At 39.8% G+C, this 22,004-nt stretch overlaps 1 protein-coding gene across 2 annotated transcripts; it reads left to right on the top strand.

Moving 5' to 3' along the window:
* Positions 1–1,685: 1,685 nt before the first annotated feature.
* Positions 1,686–18,206, top strand: LOC109736669 (achilleol B synthase). Of its 2 annotated transcripts, XM_073500756.1 has the most exons (19): positions 1,686–2,004; positions 4,006–4,020; positions 7,532–7,692; positions 8,210–8,299; positions 8,385–8,576; positions 9,049–9,133; positions 9,295–9,461; positions 10,217–10,405; positions 11,083–11,196; positions 12,219–12,341; positions 12,423–12,542; positions 12,716–12,814; positions 13,623–13,679; positions 15,742–15,788; positions 15,885–16,028; positions 16,125–16,302; positions 16,743–16,817; positions 16,931–17,014; positions 17,782–18,206. In XM_073500756.1, exons 1-19 carry the CDS (start codon positions 1,794–1,796, stop codon positions 17,896–17,898), a joined length of 2,268 nt encoding a protein of 755 aa, XP_073356857.1. In that variant the 5' UTR covers positions 1,686–1,793; the 3' UTR covers positions 17,899–18,206. The 2 variants fall into 2 exon arrangements, with proteins under 2 accessions (XP_073356857.1, XP_045085428.1); XM_045229493.2 differs by lacking the exon at positions 4,006–4,020 and having other exon boundaries at positions 1,688–1,991; positions 7,504–7,692.
* Positions 18,207–22,004: the final 3,798 nt, after the last annotated feature.

Here is a 22,004-nt window from a genome sequence, read left to right as displayed (position 1 = left end):
TGCAGACGCCTGTTTGCAAAAAGGGTTTGCCCTCTTTCAATGTGTGGGTGCTTAGATGATGTGCTAAGTGTATTAAAAGACTTATCAATCAAAATCTCCAATGTGTTGGTTTTGGTTACCAAGCTCCCTTCATTTAATTAGGTATAGACTCATATTTGTGTTCTCACCTAGGTACACGTGCTTAGCATCGTTTCTTCTTGAGATCATCTTACTACTTTTCCTTTTTTTTTCATTAACATGCCACATCAGATTTTTTTGCTTAGTTGATAATCTTAGCAGAGGGTCCTTAGAGCGTCATTTGTCCGTGGGAGACCAGGGAATTAGTTTCAAGAATACAGGATCTATGGGACCAGTTATTAGTCAGTCCAGGACTCCTGTTGTAATCACATGGAGTGAACCTGACAATTGCATTTCAGCAATAAATTCAATGGGTGGCACAGTGAATCAATTGATTGCGGTAGGGGGGTGGGGGCTGTGTGTTCAAATCAGCCCCGACGCACTTTGTTTTTCTTTTTGTTTTTTCTTAAACACACAAAAGAAACCCTATATGGGCCGGCCCATCGCCGGAGCGCTGCAGACGCCTGTTTGCAAAAAGGGTTTGCCCTCTTTCAATGTGTGGGTGCTTAGATGATGTGCTAAGTGTATTAAAAGACTTATCAATCAAAATCTCCAATGTGTTGGTTTTGGTTACCAAGCTCCCTTCATTTAATTAGGTATAGACTCATATTTGTGTTCTCACCTAGGTACACGTGCTTAGCATCGTTTCTTCTTGAGATCATCTTACTACTTTTCCTTTTTTTTCATTAACATGCCACATCAGATTTTTTTGCTTAGTTGATAATATTAGCAGAGGGTCCTTAGAGCGTCATTTGCCTGTGGGACACCAGGGAATTAGTTTCAAGAATACAGGATCTACGGGACCATTTATTAATCAGTCCAGAACTCCTGTTGTAATCATATGGAGTGAACCTGACAATTGCATTTCAGCAATAAATTTAATGGGTGGCACAGTGAATCAATTGATTGCAGTAGGTTGGTGGGGGAGGGGGGGGGGTCGTGTGTTCAAATCAGACCCAACGCACTTTGTTCTTGTTTTTGTTTTTTCTTAAACACAGAAAAGAAACCCTATATGGTCCAGCCCATTGCGGGAGCGCTGCGGACGCCCGTCTGCAAAAAGGGTTTGCCCTCTTTCAGTGTGTGGGTGCTTAGATGAGGTGCTAAGTGTATTAAAAGACTTATCAATTAAAATCTTCAATGCATTGGTTTTGGTTGCCAAGCTCCCTTCATTTAATTAGGTATAGACTCATATTTGTGTTTTCACCTAGGTACACGTGCTTAGCATCATTTCTTCCTAAGATCATCATACTACTTTTCCTCATTTTTTTCATTAACATGCCACATCAGAATTTTGTTCTTAGTTGATAATCTTAGCAGAGGGTCCTTAGAGCGTCATTTGCCCGTGGGACACCAGGGAATTAGTTTCAGGAATACAGAATCTACGGGACCAATTATTAATCAGTCGATGACTCCTGTTGTAATCACATGGAGTGAACCCGACAATTGCATTTCAGGAATAAATTCAATGGGTGGCACAGTGAATCCATTGATTGCAGCAATAAACATGAGTTGGGTGGGTTGGCCTTCGTGCTGTACCCCAATAGTATACTCGCAGGTGACAGGATGTCACAAAATCATTACTCCAGCAGAGTACTCCGACTATATAACGCAGCTTATGTCGGGAGTTGTAGGCAGTGACACTGGATCCAGATCGCCAACCAGCAGAGCAGAGCAGCATGTGGAGGCTGAAGGTGGGGGAGGGGGGAAGCGCTCTGCTGCGGACGAGGAACAACTTCCTCGGCAGGGAGGTGTGGGAGTTCGACCCCGACGCGGGCACGCCGGAGGAGCGCGCCCAAGTGGAGAGGCTGCGCAGCGAGTTTACCGAGCATCGCTTCCACAGGCCCAGGGAGTCCGACGACCTCCTCATGCGCATGCAGGAACGTACTAGTACTACTGGTTTTATACAGTATATTATGGTTTTATACATTCATATCTAGACAAATTTAAGACAAGTACAATACTAAATATCTTCCTGCTAACGAGCAAAATCAAATGAATAATTACTATACTATACAACTACTTATTTTTCGAGTATGAACATGATGTAGAAAGAATAGTGTGCATGATTTAGATTAAATCTATCTACTGTGTGTACAACTGTAAATCACTAAGATTTAGTTTTGAAAATATTCTCAAAAAGGTAGGAATAAACGATCATTTTGAAATATAGCCCATCATGAAATAATAAACTTTGAAAGAAAATCAATGCTGAATTATTTAAAAGGTTCACCGTGTATCTATCTTTTACCCGCAATATACTCCGCCGTGTGCACCTCTCGTTATAATTGCATGCATGGCTTTAATTGCAAGGGCTGCATGTACTGGCTCAATATTAGTGATCTGGAGGAAACCATATTTTGAACTAAGCCTAGTGTACCGGAATGGAGGGAGTACATGTTTCGAAAGGTTCCTAGTCCATAGTATTCGTACCCCAGCTGGCACCTTCTCCACTTTCTTCGTGACTTTGTTATGTAGAGGTCATGTGCAATGATACTATCCTAAAAGTGTCATGTATGATAAATTATAAACAAAGGACAGAGATATATGAGTGGAAAAAAATATGTGCCTTCTGGTAAGTAAGAGATGATCTTTTGTCAACAATATCTCTCACCACATATTTGTGCATATCTGGTTACTGGAGATAAAACTAAGAGATAAGAGCATCTACAGCCGGACGCCTCAAACCCGCCTCATACGTCCGGGTGGGTCGCCTGACCACTGATTGGTCACGTCTTTTCGACCCAGATGGACGCCTCAAACGCCCGGGCTGACCGGTACCCCTCATATTCAACCCAAATACGAGGCGGATATGGGCGCGCCAGGGCACGCCCGCCACGTCAGACTGACAAAGGGGTCCCAGCCGGAAACGCCCTCAAACCCGGCGGTCCGAAACTCGTCTCCTCCATCGGACCGGTGGCGCCGCGTGATGCAGCTCCGACGGCCGCTTAGTGCCTTGCCCGGCTATTTAAGTTGACCAGCGGCACCGAAGTCCTACCATCCATCCACATTTTCCTCCTCCTGTCCATCGCCGCCGCCACTTTCCACTTCACCCGTCCGCCTAGTAGCCATGCCTCCACGCCGCCGGGTGAGGAGCGAGCCATTTCTAACGCGGGAGCGCCAGCTGGAGCTCCTTTAGAAGATCTAGGCTAGGCGCGAAGTCCGGGTCGCCAAGGGGCTACCTTCGGATGCAGTGGATCAAAAGAAGGAGTTGGAGGAGGAGGAGGAGGAGGAGGAGGAGGATGACTTTGAGGAGGAGGGGAATGAGCCAGAGGAGGAGGATGTGGGGGACGCTGGTGACGGGGATCTGCAGGCGGAGCAGCAGGCCATCCTCAATTCCCTCCGGTCGAAGTCGGCTGCAGAGGCAAGACACCGTCGCCGGCAGGAGATGGAGGCGCAGCAGGCCGCGGAGGAGGCGGAGATGCTCGCCTACATGGATGAGGTCGAGCAGGGGGAGGATGAGCCGAAGCGCTCCTCCCCGCACGTCCATCCGGCGCCGGGCACCGTCGTCATGAACATCTCCGACGATGAAGACTAGCTAGGGCAGTGCTTAGTATGTAGTATGTAGGATTTTTTTGCATGCTTTGTATGGATCTAAGGGACGAAATATGAGAAAGGCGAATGCAGAGTGGCTAATTTAAGGGGCCGAATTTGCCAAGTCTGACTGTAGATGCTCTAACCCATTGTATATCACATTTTTTGCTATCTCTATATTTCGCGGTAGGCTTATAAAGTTATAATAGGACTGTTCTATCAACCACCATGCATGCCCTAACACAGATCATCAATGTCTTATGAATGTCAAAGTGAATCTTCGCCCGTGAAAACATCCACGCACCTTATGCTCGCTCTCCTGCATCTACATCCAACACCTCCTCCCCCAGCTCCTAGCCCAACATATGTCTCGTCCTCATGTTCATCATTCCTATAGGCAGCACAAAGACCCACGCTCATATGGGTGTAGTGATGAACTCCACCTCCTCCAGTGCCTTCGCTTCATCAAAATCCACCACGATAAAGATCTCCTTCTTGAACATTCATGGTATGTCTTTTAAATCTCTATGTTGGGATTCGCTCACGGATCGATTACACGACGGGGAAGTAGTGGCTAAACCCCAATTTGATGCACCCACGCTACACCCTCGCAAGAAAACATAGTAAAATATTTAAAAAAACTGAAACTTTGTGAGAATGATTATGAACAAATGCTATAACTGCTTGTAAAGTTTGATGGTCAAATGACACCCGAGGAGCTCTATACAAAAAATAAACAAAATTACAAATTCTTCTCAAATAGTGCACATAAATTTTGAGTATTTTTTTACAGAGCTCCTCGGATGTCACTTGACCATCAAACTTTGCAAGCATCTAAAATATTTGCTCATAAACATTCCCACATAATTTTAATCTTTTTTTAAATGGTTTGCTATATTTTCTTGCGGGGTATAGCAGGGGTGCACCGAGCTGGGGTGTAAAAAAACCACTCTTTTTTAAGAATCGAAGCCAACCACCTGCTACTTCATGAGTACGGCCTGGTCCTCGGCAACAAAGGCGACACCTGCGGGCCTCGACGGAGGAGCTGACGGAGGCACGCCAGGGGCCTCGGGCCGACTGTGAAGAGCCCGTGGCGGTCCAGGCGCTGCGCCATGGCGGCATTGATAGAACCAAGGGAAGGTATGAGTGCATCTTTGGAATGAAAAAGTTGGTCGGATTCTCGTCGAAATTTGGCGGTTGGTGATCGACGAGGCTACCGGGTGTCGGCTGGTGTGCTAGCTGCATGACGGAGACAAGAAACACCGGGGGCGGCCTGAAAGGAGATGGTCATGCGGAACCTAAGGAATCTTGTGGAAATCTTTTGCTGGTACTTGGGTTGGATTGCTCAAATATGAGAATCGGGCGATTTTTTTCCTCCAAACTTTTAGTGGTTAAACATTTTGAGAGTTCGGCTAGGTGCATCTTAAATCTAAAAATGAATCTTTTGATAGGTCAAGTAAAACGTCTAGGCCAAAGCCATCATTTCACTACCTATTCCTGGCCATTACCCCTAGGATCTAGACTAGCCCCACACATTAACACTAGTCTTTTCTACGCACTTTATCCTCACTTGTATACACCCGGGATTAGCTTCCGGATCAGTCACCCATCCTCAAATTGCTCGAACCCGAACACACTTAACTTTGAGGTTCCTTTTGGATGGGCTCCCAGAAAAGAAGGTACACATTGTTGATATGAGCAGTATATCATTTCTATTAAGCCGGGATGTCACATAACCCCCCCCCCCCCCCCCCCCCCCTCCTAAAGGAACTAACGTCCTCGTCGGCCCATCAACAATGTTTTCTCTTGGCACACATCTGTGTGCGCCAATGCAGTATCCACACATGCCCCATGTATGCATCACTGATCTGCACACGCTCGTGTAACCATAAGGTCGGGTCTGATACCAATTGTAACGTCCTGGCCAAACCCACCAGTTCTTAACCGTTGCACTTGGGATCTATACTGGCCTCACACACAAACACTAGTCTTTTTGGCGCACTTTGACCTCACTCGTGCGCGTCCGGGATCAACTTCCTAGTTGGTCATCCATCCTCAAATTGCTCCAAGCCAAGCACACTTAACTTTGAGGTTCCTTCTGGATGGGCTCCCTGGAAAAAAGATGCACCTTATTAATATGAGCAGTCTATCATTTCTATTAAGACCGGATGTCTCATTAAGCCCTTTTACGATTTTGATTAGAGATGCCCTTATCCCTCTATTTAGATCTATGAGTGGTGGCTACTATTTTCTTTAGCCAACGGATATGTAGAGGCAAATATTATAAAATTGACGTTGGAATTGTCATACTCTAAGGCAAACATTGCCACGCTGTAGAGTAATCGCCATGCATCCGGTCAGGGTCTAGCGGTCCTAAGGGTGTTCGCTGGGATTGTTAAAATTCTGAAGTTCGCTGGTTATCAAAGTCCTATATGGAATATTAAAAGCCTGATTTATTGGCACTAGAAGGGAACAATTGGTGGTTTTCATTTTTTTAACTTGCATATGTTCAGAACATTCGCAAGCTCTAGAAGTTCAGATATCGTCATATATCAAGATTCTTAAAAAATAAACTTTACACGCTTATATTCATATATTGCAGATGGAAAACCGAATAAACTTGTTCATTTGAGTTGGTGCTGCAAATGTTAGACAAAAATTGCGAATATGGATCGCTGCAAGCACATCTTCTTTTATTTGAAATCATTGTTTGAGGAAACAAAGCACGTTATAGGTATTAATTCTGGGCAATCATTCTAACACTTTTTTTTCTAGAATCATGGGTGGTAATCTCACCATATATGGAGAATGGCGATCACAACTAGTGTTGCCATCCAACAAAACAAAGCTGGCGCATTCCAGTCAAACATCATTTTTATAGTCGAATAAAAAATTAGCTGAACCCATTCAACCAATCGCACCTGAACAATCAAAATATGGATGTCCATAACCTATCCAACCTTGACGCACAACCAAACTCGGGTGACAGGAATGTAGTTGTTGGAATAAGCTACGGCGTGTGGTGTGGTCGGGCTCGTCGGGTGCACGCGGGACGTGCGGGACGCACTGGTGTCGTCGGGCCTGTCGGTGGCGCGCGGAACGGGTGGGACGTGCGTGACGCAGCAGCGTGGCGTGTGTGTGTATGTGGCGTGCGTGTGTGCGTTTGTGTCTAGGTCTAGTTTAGATGGAGTCCAAGTCGAGCCGGTGCGTAGCCGGGCTGACGGTCGTATGGCGATCGTGGGCTGTTGCAGCGGGCACTAGCATGAAGACCGGATCGCCAGGGCATGCACGCGTACGTGCGCGCGATGCGCCGGGTGAGCGGATCGCTAGGGAGAGTCCGTGGGTGCTACGTCTGTGGCTAGCTACAAAAGGGCAATGCGTTGAGTTTGTTGGTGGGAGTCCAGGTTTGTAGCCCGCAGTGGTTTGTGCAGCGAAAGAAAAAATCAGCGGTTCGGCGTCCACGTCGCCAACAAAACCTGAGTCCCCTTGCCTGTGGCAACAACAATTGTAGGATACAATGTATTTTTGCAAGTTGATCTTTTGTTGAGAGAATAAAGTAATTATTGGGAGCCTAACCTGGGTAATATGAAAAAACACCCACCTTCACCAAGTGTATTTTAAATAGTAAAATAAAGATTATTGGATGGCTAAGTGTGACCAAATTAGAAGTAACAACATTGTTTAATATTGTCGGCAAAACAAATCTAATGAAAGTAATACATTTAGTACTTACTTTTGATATAATCATAGAGGGACATATATGAAGAAGACGCAAAGTAAACATTTGAAGCTAAACTATTTGTATGTAGAAACAAACCCACCAATCACAAATATTCTAACAATGTATGATCCCTACAGTACGTGAAGCAAAATCGTCCTGAAGCAATTCTTCCAGTTACAAAGCTTAAAAACTATGGAGAAGTAACAGAAGACATTATTTTAGATGCACTAAGACGAGTTCTTATTACATACTCCACTTTGCAAGCACATGATGGACATTGGCCTGGCGGTTTCAGTGGGATTCTTTTCATCATGCCTCTCATGGTATGTATATTTACTCTTTTGAAATTTGACATATTTTGAAATATACAATATTATAATTGAAACTTGATATGAAAATTAAGAACCATATAAAAGAAAGAAAGTAAAATCTAGCTATATATGATACTTCAGCATGATTTTCTTTCATTATAACCCAACTATCATAAACTTAAATGAAATTTGTAACAGGTCATGAATCGATTTTGATCTCCAAAAATTTATGTGTTCCTATAATTTCATATGTCAATTAAGAGAAATGGTAATTACGAGGTCTTAGGAAAAAAATATTCATTTAGATGGTTTTATAGAGATTGACACTTGATATTTCCTAAGATACTTACCGTTTTCATTGAAAAATAAGGTGAATTAGTTCATTTCAATATCTGATCACTTTATAGGATTGTTCTAGAATCATATACTCGTAGTTACTCCTAATCATAACCGTGTACACATTATTGATTTGCAGTATTAAGATTTCTTGTTACTTTACAATAACTTATCAAAGATGTATGTATTCTAGATATTTTCTTTATATGTCACCGGATCACTCGATATGGTCATATCACGAGAGCATATACGTGAGATATGTCGTTACATTTACAACATCCAGGTATGGCATACAATAACAGTTTCATTATAATAATTAAAACTTAAGATACAGTAAACTACAACAAATTTTGCGTAAATACATGTAGAATGAAGATGGTGGGTGGAGCACACATATTTTGGGTCCAAGCTCCATGTTTGGCTCTTGTGTAAACTATGTAACATTAAGGATCCTTGGCGAGGAGCTTGATGGCAATGAGGCATTATACAAAGGGCGTGCATGGATTTTATCTCATGGTAGTGCAACTGCATCACCACAATGGGCAAAGATATGGCTCTCGGTATGTATGTATGTATGTATGTATGTACGTACATATGTATGTATGTATTCAAAGCTATCATGATTCCAAATGTGCAAGGACCTTTGGATAGATCAAGAGTATTTATTTTTCAGGTGTTACCCACTCTAATTACTCACCTACACTTTCATGGAGGAATTAATATTTAATCCATCATAATAGTTCTACGATATGATCTTCCTAGTTTCACATGTGCTCACCCGTTCTTTTTATAGGTGAAGTTCTACTACCTGTGTAGTCAAACTTCCTAAAATGAGCATTTGTACAAAAACTATGTACATTGACTATATTATAATGTAATTTATCGTCGTAATATCATTCTCTTTCCAAATCTACCATAAATTACAAAGGGCCTGCCAAAATCCCATTAAGCTCCTCATTAATTCAAGATTGAAGTGCGGTTAGAGAATTACTTACCTTTTTCTAGTTGGAGTTACCCATCTATTTTTTACAGGTAATTGGAGTGTATGATTGGTCTGGGAATAATCCAGTTATTCCAGAACTATGGTCGGTTCCACACCTTCTTCCAATTCATCCAGGTATTTGTATTGTATTCGAATCATAATAGTTATAGGTGTGCAATTGGGATTTTAGCATAGAGAATATATCTAATACTTTTCATTCTTGCATTTCCATGTAATTTGTCGTCCATAGTATCAACAACTTTTTCAAAAAAATAAATAGATTGTATTGTTCGTAGGAAAATTTTGGTGCTTTTGTCGGATGGTTTATATGCCAATGGCTTATATTTATGGGAAAAAATTTGTTGGCCCCATTACTCCAACGATACTAGCACTAAGAGATGAGCTCTATAATAAACCATACAGTGAGATCAATTGGAACATGGCTCGTAGTTCGTGTGCCAAGGTTTGTTATTTCTATCCTTGAAAACTCTAAACTCTTATAATTATTTGTTATCCACTCTTTGGAATTTGAGCTTTCAATTCAAGTTTTGACAAATTAATATTCTAACAATACATCTTTTTGAATTTGTGTACAAAACCAAATATGCATGATTTTAATTTTGTAAATAGTGGGAAAATATTGGTAAGGAATTTATAGTAAGAACAAAAACTTCGACAATGAATATATGCCTTATATATTCGCCGCGCATATGCAATATAAGCCTTTTAAATTTCAAGTGAAGGTACACACTTACAATGGAAACTATTATGTGTACCACGCGCAACAAAGTGTTCTCATTCTGAATGTAAAATTATGCTTTTGTTATTTATTGTCTAGAAAATAAAATAATGTAGTCAAGATGATACAGGCATACATGTTGAAGGATTATGCCATAATAATGAGAAACAAAACTTAGTTGTAAGTTTTGTCTTATACTTCATATGAACAGTTAGCTTATTGGACATCAATTTATTGGTTTGAAAAATATGAACTGGTAGTGCCATTTTGTTGCAAGAAATTGAGATGAAGTGTGCACATCATATGTATAGTTAGCTTATTGGACATTAAAAATACATTTGGTTTTCTTTGTTGTAAATATTGTAAGGTTATGTAGCTTAAGTGCCATAATTCTATATTAAAGTATATTTGATGACCAGTTTTTCATTAGTGCATCCCCATTCCTTGAACCATAATTACACTTTGCTTTTTCTATATAGGAAGACCTTGTCTACCCACCTTCACGGATGCAAAATATTGTGTTGGCTTGTTTACACAAATTTGTGGAACCAATGTTAAGTTGGTGGCCATTTAACAAGCTACGAAAAAGTGCTTTGAGTAGCCTCATGGATCATATCCATTATGAAGATGAAAATAGCAACTATGTCGGTTTATGTCCTATTAACAAGGTAATATCCAAAAAAAATTGTGTCATTTGGTTAGGAATTTTTTAGGTGTTTTTTTAACATCAAGAATAGAGATCATACCTCACATCTTATAACTATTTATTCTATATCTTCTGAATGAAAAGGCTCCTGTCACATTCTTGGAGAAAAGACTAGATGAGGTCGAGCTCTATTTCATTTATTGAGGGCAAAAGGCTGTCTCAAGCTTGTTGTTTTTGGATTAAGAAATTGTATGTGTTTATCCTAACCGTGCAAGCATAGCTAGTGTGGTTCTTGGTAGGGTATTTATAGCCAGCTCTAGATGTCAAACTAATTTGTGCAAAACTTGTGTTCAAAATTAGCTACAAAAAATGTGTCCCTTTCCAAAAAAATAAGTATGAAGGGAGTACTCTCTAGTTACATCAGATTAAGGGCAATTCACTTGTTGCATCAATATTTACATATACGCCTTCTATTATTTTGCTAGTCTCAACAAAAATTTAAATTTCTCTACTGGTGATTCTACTAATAGAAAATGGCCTAACAACAAATATGTAAAATACATGAACTGGACAAGATTATCAAAGACTATGGAATATACCAAACACAAGAAGATGTAACAAAATATCACTTTTCACCTTAATTATGAATAATATTGCTAATTTGTAACTAATTAATTTATCATACTATTCCATGATTAGGTATTAAATATGATTTGTTGTTGGATAGAGGACCCCAATTCCTATGCATTCAAACGACATCTTCCAAGAATTCATGATTTCTTATGGATTTCAGAAGATGGAATGAAGGCAAAGGTATAATTTTTTTATGTTTTATCATATTTGGATTTTGTATTACGTGTTATCACATTGTGGTGATATAAATAGTATTTGCATTAAGCAACTATTTTTTCCAAGTCCTTAATAAATTCACGGTACGTGCACTTCCAAGAATATGACACAACTTGATGCTAGAAATTATAACACGATACATTTATTTACACTTTTTTCCGAAGCAACTGATTATAAATATATGATGTACCTTGTGGTACAAGTAACTGGCACCGGGTGCATAACTTATTAAGTATATGTGACATTGAAAACTTATAGGATGTGACATATTCTGAATATTCTAGGGACATTGTGTGAGGCATTTCATACATGTCCTTTTTCAAATGTATTTTGTTCACACCGATATGAACCACTCCATTTTTGGGGTTGTACAAAATATTGAAGAGCATGCAGCACATTATGGAAATCTGAGCATTGTCGCAAGCACATTGGAATCTCAAAGCCATAGTTAGTGACTTCGAGGTTTGAGGTATAAAATAATTGAATGAAGAAAATGAAGAGGCGTACAACCTGTAATTAGCTAGAAATGGCCGTGAGATTATTACTCGACTCTTGCAAAATCAATGCCGTTTTTGCATCAAGATGAGCTTTGTTGGTAGTTTAGTATTTAAATTTTATGGTATGATATGTATGTCTATTTTTATGGTAGAAAAGCCGAGAATTAAATGTTCTGTTAGCTTTAAATTAGTTAACCCTCTTGCATGTGACCCAAACTTCCATAAACTACAAAAGTTATTGTTGATTTGAGTGAATAAGAGTTAAACATATACTCATACCTACTAGATAACAATCTAGGTGAAACCATGTAATCTTCATCATAGTATCCATAAATGATAAACTTCATAGCCCGAAGCCACTTGTGCAAATATGTTCCACTCAAAAAATGCTTAAAGCATTTGCACGTTCTATCCGAAGGTGCATTCATTTTAGTTTCTTTGCTGTGAGATAATGGGGCAAGCTCATTTGTGTCATTTTATCTACCCTAGGTGTATGTTGGCTGCCAGAGCTGGGAGACATCACTTATAGCTCAAGCCTTTTGCTCAACCAAACTTGCCAAAGAATTTGCTCCAGTTCTTCGAAAAGCCCATGGGTTTCTAAAAGCAGCACAGGTATATGACCAATGGTGGTTCTTTACTAGTAAAAGTGATATCAACGCAAAGAACTAACATTCATCAATTCTTATCTTGAAGGTTACTCAGAATTTTCCTACTTACAACAGTTATTACCGTGAAAGGTCAAAAGGAGCATGGACTCTCTCAAATGGAGAGAATGGTTGGCCTATCGCTGACACTACTGCGGAAGCGATTAAGGTTGCTACAACTTTTTCTGAATCGTTTAATATTTGCACACTTGTGACCAATAATAAAGATAGAATAAGACTCACGGACACTAATAGGATTCTTGATTTAGTTACCACATTGCAGAATAAAATCTATTATGACACTACAACGGATTTTTATACTCTTTGTATTATGTTATCCAGGCATTACTATTACTATCAAAATATTCTCCAAGCCTTGTTGGAGACCCAATTGAAGAACAAAGATTGTATGACGCTGTTGATTGCCTTCTTTCTTATGTGGTAAGACTAGAACTTGAATTATATAACATCTCTCAAGAATTATGTAGCTATAATAAAATGTACACAAAATATTCGAATCTGAGATAAAATTTGTTGCTTAGTCACTGTCGATTATCGCTGAGAGCTCAAATATTATGATGGCCTTAGCATGATAGCCATTAAAAAAGAAATATTCCTATTTTCAAATAGCAAAATAGGAAACATGAAATTCATACTTTTTCATATATCAAAAGGATGTTGATTGACTCCTTTCTTATGTAAGAGTGAGACTAGAACATGAATTATATACCATGTCTCAAGAATTATGTAGCTATAATTAAATTGCACACAATATCTGAATTTTGAAAGGTAAATTTTACTACTTAGTTACTGTGAATTACTATCACCGAGAGCTCGAAACTTATATGGCCTTAGAGTGATAGCCATTGAAAGAGAAAGCTTATTACTTTCATATAGCAAAATGGGAAACCTTAAAGTCAGACTTTTACTGCCAAGATCATCCAGAAATTTGAGATATTACTTTAGACAGGGGTAATGGCAGGTATCCATTTTTTTTTTCTCAATCTCAAAATTTCTAGTTAGATGTTGAAGGCATACATAATATAGTCCAGAAAAGTTACAACTAACATGTCTTGTCACACATGATGTTGTTAGCTCTCTCCTTTTTCTTTCTCCGGGAATTAGCTCTCTGCTTGTTAATAATGTTTTGCATCTATTTACTAATTTCACATTGTCTTCAACATTTTCTATTTGACTTGTGGGGCAATGACCTTTGGATTGACATAATATTTTTTCTCTACTCTTGAAGAACAAAGATGGAACGCTTTCTTCGGCAGAATGTAAAAGAACGACTCCATGGGTAGAGGTGAGCACATGATTCGAGCCTGGGACAATGGTTACCGACAGTTCTTAAAAATCACAGAACAAGGCATACAGATTAAACATAAAAGAGTTTTTGCGGGAATCTTAAAACTTTAACCCCAGCCCTTAAATACATCGATTATTCAAGGAGTCAAAACAAAGACACGCTTCAATTTAACACCAAAAAGTGTGGAAAAATTCATGCTTCCTCCGTCCCGAGTTACTTGTCACAGAAATGGATGTAGCTAGACGTATGTTTAGTTCTAGATAGGTCCATTTCTATTCATTTCTATGAAAAGTAATTCCGCACAAATGGAGTGCTAGTTTAGTATGAGAGAAGTTGGACACTGTTGATGTCAAACTGAATATGCCCTACACAATTATTCATGTGTCCACCCACCACCGCCCAAGGCAAACCATCACCTAGCATTGTAGCTATGTCGCCACAACCAGGTTTCCACTCACCCGACCTTTGGAAGACGCATGCTACACTTGCCACGCCAAGCAAACAGCCTAATAGGATTCAGAGGAGGAGGTGAATGGGAGAGCAGAATTTGAGACGGATGTGGCCTTTGTTCACATCTTATCCACCGCCCTAGCGGTATCTACCGTTCAAAATTTCTTGAAATTCTAGCTTTGTCCCAAGACAAAGCTCTTAAAGTTCCAAGTTTATCCAAAATCAAATGTCTCCTCATTGGAGCAAAATCAATGTAGTTTACTTGTTTGCTAATTTCTATTTAGGAGGTCATCTTTTGTAAGTATTACCCCATGATGTAAGTACCATGGAAAATTCTTTATCTTTAGTGATAGTTGGAGCCTCCATAGGCTGTATCCTGAAGACCAAGATGAATCAGCACTGGAAAAATATGTCTTAGAAAATATTTTGTTTCTTCTATTAATAGAACAAATTTGTATGAGCATCTTCTATAGAATACGCTAGATTGGAAATCAGCTGCCTAAGTTGTTTTCATACTTTGGTTCAATTTTGTAACAGATAGGAATGAATAAAAACAAGTTAGCATGACTAAACTCTAAACCTTCCAGTACTATATTACATTAGAATGCATGTTAAATAGATTCATATGCAAATGGATGTTATGGATTCCAATACCAGTCTATCATGCCAACGTTGGTGAATGACTTGACCTCATAATTAATTACTTGTGTGCAGCTTGATTTAACTGACTGCTAATAGTTGATAGCTACCATATCAAACAAATCTTTAATAGTAAGACATGATACTTCTTTAATTAAATCTATAGCTATTCCAGAGAACATCTTCTCTATCTTCATTTATGTTCATATTCCCCTATATCTAATAAAATATGAGAGTCCCCATGCATTATCCATGTCTCCAATAAAACAAGTGTCCCTCCATGCATGTTTGCTCGCCTACTATATGCATATAGTGCTACCGATTCTTAATTTCATGGGAATCTATCATTTAATCCTAACCTAAAACAGAGATATAATTGTCTAAATAATTTGCGTGGTGTCCGTTGTTGGTTTACGTGGGCGGCTTACATGGTTAGTATATATAAAAGATATTGTTCGTTGTCTTGGAGCACTACTAGGGAAAACCCTAGTAGTAGCGTGGGTTGAAAGCCTATCGGTAGCGCTGGGCTCAACGCTACTGGTAGGGGGCTACAGCTATTGGGTAGTAGTAGCGTTGGTCCGGCCAGCGCTACTTCTAACCTACCTAGTAGTAGTGTGGGCACAACCTCCGCTACCGCTACCCTTCCTAGCAGTAGCATTGGTATAACCAACGCTACTGCTAAAATCTGTATTTTATTTTCTTCCGCGTATTTGCGTTGTATTTGTATAGGTTTTATAAAGTAGTCTCATCATATGATTTTATGGTCATGACGATTTATTATATCATTGGGTGAAAGAAAGGCGGATTAGATTCAAGTGGATGGATCCAAAGTATGTGCAATCACTAATCCGCGATATTTTTAAATCAAACCTTGACACACTAGTCACCTCATTATGTTTGATCATTGAATTGACACTATGATTCTTTTGAATTATACTAGATACTTACTTAGAACATGATTGCTGGCCAGATTCTGAATCCTTCAGAGAGTTTTCGAAACATCATCGTTGACTACCCGTAAGATGTTGACATATTTGTTCACTTGTAAAATTTGACTAGTTCATTTGAACTGTATCATTATGGAATGAACTCATGGTATGAAACCATATGCAGCTATGTTGAATGCACCTCATCCTTAGTTCAAGCTCTAATATTGTTCAGAAACTCGTACCCTGAGTACCGTTGTGAAGAGATAGAAGAATGCATCAAGAAAGGGACATTATTCATCGAGAAACAACAACGAACCGATGGCTCATGGTATGATTTAAAAAAATCATTAAGTGTGTGACATCATATACATTGACTTTCAATCCTGTAGCTAATAGCCTTATGTTATACAAATTAATTTAACAGGTATGGTACTTGGGGTGTGTGCTTCACTTATGCATCCTTCTTTGCCACAAAAGGACTAGTTGCTGCTGGAAGAACATACGAGAATAGTGTTACCATTAGGAAGGCATGCAGCTTCTTGCTGGCAAAGCAGCTCAGTTCAGGTGGATGGGGGGAGAACTATCTTGGTTGCGAGACTGAGGTAATTCTTTTCTCCAATATTCTATTGTCCTTTATAGTTTAGCCGAAGATGTTTAGCTGAGTTTGGGTGTGTTGAGTGCTTTTGAGGTAAGATTCTTCCATGCAAACCATTTAGGTGGGTACTATTTGGTTAGGCATCTAAGAACCAAACACCACGAGTTTGGAAGAAAGTTGGTTAACTAGGAAAAATGCGTTTGGCCTCCTAAACCAACATAGGGATGGACCAATGATGCCCTATCTTTTGGCTATGTTCAGATAAATTTATGGATTTCGTTTCCGTGTTTGACTACAGTCTACCTCATTATATGTTCCTTATGAATACCTCATGTAAGTTACATGGGATCACCGGATCGGTACAATGTTGTAAATCTTGATATATAGCGAAGATCAGTATGATTAATGCTTATCATGTTTTGTAATATCCACTTTGAAATCTAACAGGATTATGTTGATAGTGGGAGTCCTCACGTAGTGAATAGTGCTTGGGCAATGCTAGCTTTACTTTATGCTGGACAGGTTTGGTTTCTTCAGTTGTCCCTTTGAGTATGACCAAATTTGATTATATTCTTAAAGTCCCGTGGTATGTTTAAAATACTTGATATTCATTTATAATTGATCACAATGCCTAGGTTGAAAGAGATCCCACACCAATGTATCATGCTGCAAAAGAATTGATAAACTTGCAAACTGAGACAGGAGAATTTCCCCAGCAAGTAAGTACTGGATTTTTCTCGTAGAAGGGAACAATATTTGTGTTCACTTATGCAGATAATAAAGCGGTATATTCAATATACTCCCTTTTTCCCTAAATAGATGGCATATAAACTGAGTCAAAAAGTCGATACTTTCTATGTTTGACCAAGCATATATAAAAAAAGTATGAAGATTAATAATACCAAATCAATATCAATATATCCATGATTAGATATATTTTCATAATGTATTAATCAATGTTGGGGATATCGCTTATCGGGAACTTATCGGTCGAACCATGATAAGGGGTAAATCGGCCAGCTTATCGGCATATCGGCCGATTTATCGTCATATCGGCTGATTTATCTTATCGGTCAGCCAACGGTAAGCGATAAATCGGCCGATTTATCGGAATATCGGAAGATATCTTGAACAATGGTATTTATTCTGTATTGAAGTTGTTGATGGTTTCTTATATAGGTTTTGTCAAACGTTGAAATAATTGACCTTTTAGTTGAATTTATATGCCATTTATTTGGGGATGGAAGAAATAATACATTGAAGGCAGCAATGGTAATGTAACAGAAAGGTAGTCTCTGGATAATATAAGCTAATGATAAAACCACTAGATAGTGTAAAACCTGGCAAATTATGAGAGAAGTGTCACTTGTTCGTTTGCTCGCACTTCCAAATAGAGGGATCTCTTATTGGGATCATGTCTCGATTGCAGTTGGTTGTAGGGTATTCCACAAGGGATAACATGTTTTTATTTGTATATTAACTCCAGGAAACTGTTGGAAACTTCAATTCGTCTCTTTATTTCAACTATAGCAACTACCGCAACTTGTTTCCTATTTGGGCTCTTGGAGAGTTTCACCGCCGACTTGTGGGCAACAAGAACTGAAGCTGACTTGCATACCTTCATTGTTGTAATAATAATATGTACCATATTGTGGGGAGTATCAGAATAAAGATATTGATGCCGTGGAGAGGGATGTGAACGGCTTTTTTGTTGTAATAATTATATCTACTAGTGTTAAAAAATGATACCTACTGTATTGTGGAGGGGAGGATTTAGGGCATGCAAGTGCGGGGGCACGTACTTTGTAGGCCTTGATCTGCGCTAAGATTTACACATATGTTTGTGTATATGGTCTTTTGTGTTGTATAAGACTTCGTATATGTCTGTAATGTTATGTATATCTAATCGTACATTTGTTTTTTTGTGTGGCCAGATAACTGTTCGTGTGGGGTATGTACTGTAAGTAAATCTGCACATATACAAGTCCAAAGGAAAATGATTCTTTTGATGCACACGTAGTCTCGCAATAAACAAGATCCAGATATAATGTTGATGCTCAACGCTGGCACGAAATAACAATTATTGAGGTCTAAAACTAATCCCGAAGGTAGATGTAGAGGTAGCGTGCCGACGGTGATCACATCGACCTTGGAACCATTCCCGACGCGCATCGTCATCTCGTCCTTAACCAATCTTCGTTTCTTCCGTAGTAAGGTACACATCAATATGAGCAACCAAACCAGTATCAAATACCAGGCGCTACTACGAGCATTAGTAAGGTACACATCAATAACATGTATATCAAATATACCTTTGTTCACTTTGCCATCCTTCTTATCCGCCAAGTATTTGGGGCAGTTCTGCTTCGAGTGACCATTTCCTTTGCAATAGAAGCACTCAGTTTCAGGATTTGGTCCAGCTTTGGGCTTCTTCATGGGAGCGGCAACTTGCTTTCCATTCTTTTTTAAGTTCCCTTTCTTTCCGTTGCCCTTTTTTTTGAAACTAGTGGTCTTGTTAACCATCAACACTTGATGCTTCTTCTTGATTTCTACCTCCGCGGCCTTTAGCATTGTGAAGAGTTTGGGAGTCGTATTCGTCATCCCTTGCATATTATAGTTCATCACGAAGCCTTTGTAGCTTGGTGGCAGTGACCGAAGAACTTTGTCAATAACACTCTCAATTGGAAGATCAATCCGCAGCTGATTCAAGTGATTATGATACCCAGACATTTTGAGTATGTATTCACTGACAGAACTATTCTCCTCCATCTTACAGCTATAGAACTTTTTACAGACTTCATATCTCTCAACCTGGGCATTAGCTTGAAATATCAACTTCAGCTCTTGGAACATCTCATATGCTCCGTGACGTTTAAAACGTCTTTGAAGTCACGGTTCTAGGCCGCAAAGCATGGCACACTGAACCATCGAGTAGTCATCAGATCGAGTCTGCCAGACGTTCATAACATCTGTAGTAGCTCCTGCAGCAGGTCTGTCACGTAGCAGTGCATCAAGGACATAATTCTTCTATGCAAAAATGAGGATAATCCTCAAGTTATGGACCCAGTCCGTGTAGTTGCTACCATCATCTTTCAACTTAGCCTTCTCTAGGAACGCATTAAAATTTAGGGGAACGGTAGCACGACCAATGATCTACAACATAGATATGCAAAAACTATTAAGACTAAGTTCATGATAAATTAAGTTCAATTAATCAAATTACTAATGAACTCCCACTTAAATAAACATCCCTCAAGTTACCTAAGTGATACGTGATCCAAGTCAACTAATCCATGTCCGAGCATCACGTGAGATGGGGTAGTCATCAATGGTGAACATCTCTATGTTGATCATATCTACTATATGACTCATGTTTGACCTTTCGGTCTCCAGTGTTCCGAGAGCATGTCTGTACATGCTAGGCTCGTCAAGTTTAACCCAAGTATTCTGCATGTCCAAAACTTCCTTACACCCGTTGTATGTGAACGTAGAGTCTATCACACCCGATCATCACGAGGTGCTTCGAAACGACGAATTTTGGCAACGGTGCATACTCGGGGAGAACACTTTTCTCTTGATATTTATTGAAGGTATCATCTTATAATGCTACTGCATTCTAAGCAAAATAAGATGCATAAAGGATAAACATCACATGCAATCAAAATATGTGACATGATATGGCCATTATCATATTGTGCTTTTGATCTCCATCTCCAAAGCATCGTCATGATCTCCATTGTCACCGGCTCAACACCTTGATCTCCATCGTTGCGTCGGGGTCTGATGTCTACTACGCAACCTTCTTCTTGTAGACGTTGTTGGGCCTCCAAGTGCAGAGGTTTGTAGGCCAGTAGCAAATTTCCCTCAAGTGGATGACCTAAGGTTTATCAATCCGTGGGAGGCGTAGGATGAAGATGGTCTCTCTCAAACAACCCTACAACCAAATAACAAAGAGTCTCTTGTGTCCCCAACACACCCAATACAATGGTAAATTGTATAGGTGCACTAGTTCGGCGAAGAGATGGTGATACAAGTGCAAGATGGATGGTAGATATAGGTTTTTGTAAACTGAAAATATAAAAACAGCAAGGTAACTAATGATAAAAGTGAGCAGAAACGATATTGCAATGCGTTGAAACAAGGCCTAGGGTTCATACTTTCACTAGTGCAAGTTCTCTCAACAATAATAACATAATTGGATCATATAACTATCCCTCAACATGCAACAAAGAGTCACTCCAAAGTCACTAATAGCGGAGAACAATCGAAGAGATTATTGTAGGGTACGAAACCACCTCAAAGTTATTCTTTTGGATCGATCTATTCAAGAGTCCGTAGTAAAATAACACGAAGCTATTCTTTCCGTTCAATCTATCATAGAGTTCGTACTGGAATAACACCTTAAGACACAAATCAACCAAAACCCTAATGTCACCTAGATACTCCAATGTCACCTCAAGTATCCGTGGGTATGATTATACGAGATGCATCACACAATCTTAGATTCATCTATTCAACCAACACAAAGTACTTCAAAGAGTGCCCCAAAGTTTCTACTGGAGAGTCAAGACGAAAATGTGTGCCAACCCCTATGCATAAGTTCACAAGGTCACTGAACTCGCAAGTTGATCACCAAAACATACATCAAGTGGATCACGTGATATCCCATTGTCACCACAAATACGCACATGCAAGACATACATCAAGTGTTCTCAAATCCTTAAAGACTCAATCTGATAAGATAACTTCAAAGGGAAAACTCAATCCATTACAAGAGAGTAGAGGGGGAGAAACATCATAAGATCCAACTATAATAGCAAAGCTCGCGATACATCAAGATCGTACCACCTCAAGAACACGAGAGAGAGAGATCAGACACATAGCTACTGGTACATACCCTCGGCCCCGAGGGTGAACTACTCCCTCCTCGTCATGGAGAGCGCTGGGATGATGAAGATGGCCACCGGTGAGGGATCCCCCCTCTGGCAGGGTGCCGGAAGAGGGTCCCGATTGGTTTTTGGTGGCTATAGAGGTTTGCGGCGGCGGAACTCCCGATCTATTCTGTTCCCCGATGTTTTTAGGGTATATGGACATATATAGGCGAAAGAAGTCGATAAGGGGAGCCACGAGGGGCCCACGAGGGTGGAGGGCGTGCCCAGGGGGTGGGCGCGCCCCCCTGCCTCATGCCTTCCTCGTTGCTTCCCTTACGTACACTCCAACTCTTCTGGATTGCTTCCGTTCCAAAAATAACTCTCCCGAAGGTTTCATTCCGTTTGGACTCCGTTTGATATTCCTTTTCTGCGAAACACTGAAACAAGGGAAAATACAGAAACTGGCACTGGGCTCTGGGTTAATAGGTTAGTCCCAAAAATCATATAAAAGTGCTTAGTAAAGCCCACTAAACATCCAAAAGAGATAATATAATAGCATGGAACAATCAAAAATTATAGATACGTTGGAGACGTATCAGGGTCATCTCGCCAACTATTGCTAACGCATAGCGATAAAGTAAAGAAATTACATGGCGCTTGCATTTCATACAATAATTAAGAGACCACCCTAAGGCTCCTGCCGGTTGTCGATATCACAAAACATGACCATCTCATACAACAAGGTATATCACATCACGTCTTGACCATATCACATAACAACATGCCCTGCAAAAACAAGTTAGACATCCTCTACTTTGTTGTCGCAAGTTTTACGTTG

The sequence above is a fragment of the Aegilops tauschii genome, chromosome 6 (assembly GCF_002575655.3).
Source record: "Aegilops tauschii subsp. strangulata cultivar AL8/78 chromosome 6, Aet v6.0, whole genome shotgun sequence".
NCBI lineage: Eukaryota > Viridiplantae > Streptophyta > Magnoliopsida > Poales > Poaceae > Aegilops > Aegilops tauschii.
This window is presented reverse-complemented; position numbering and strand designations above follow the sequence as displayed.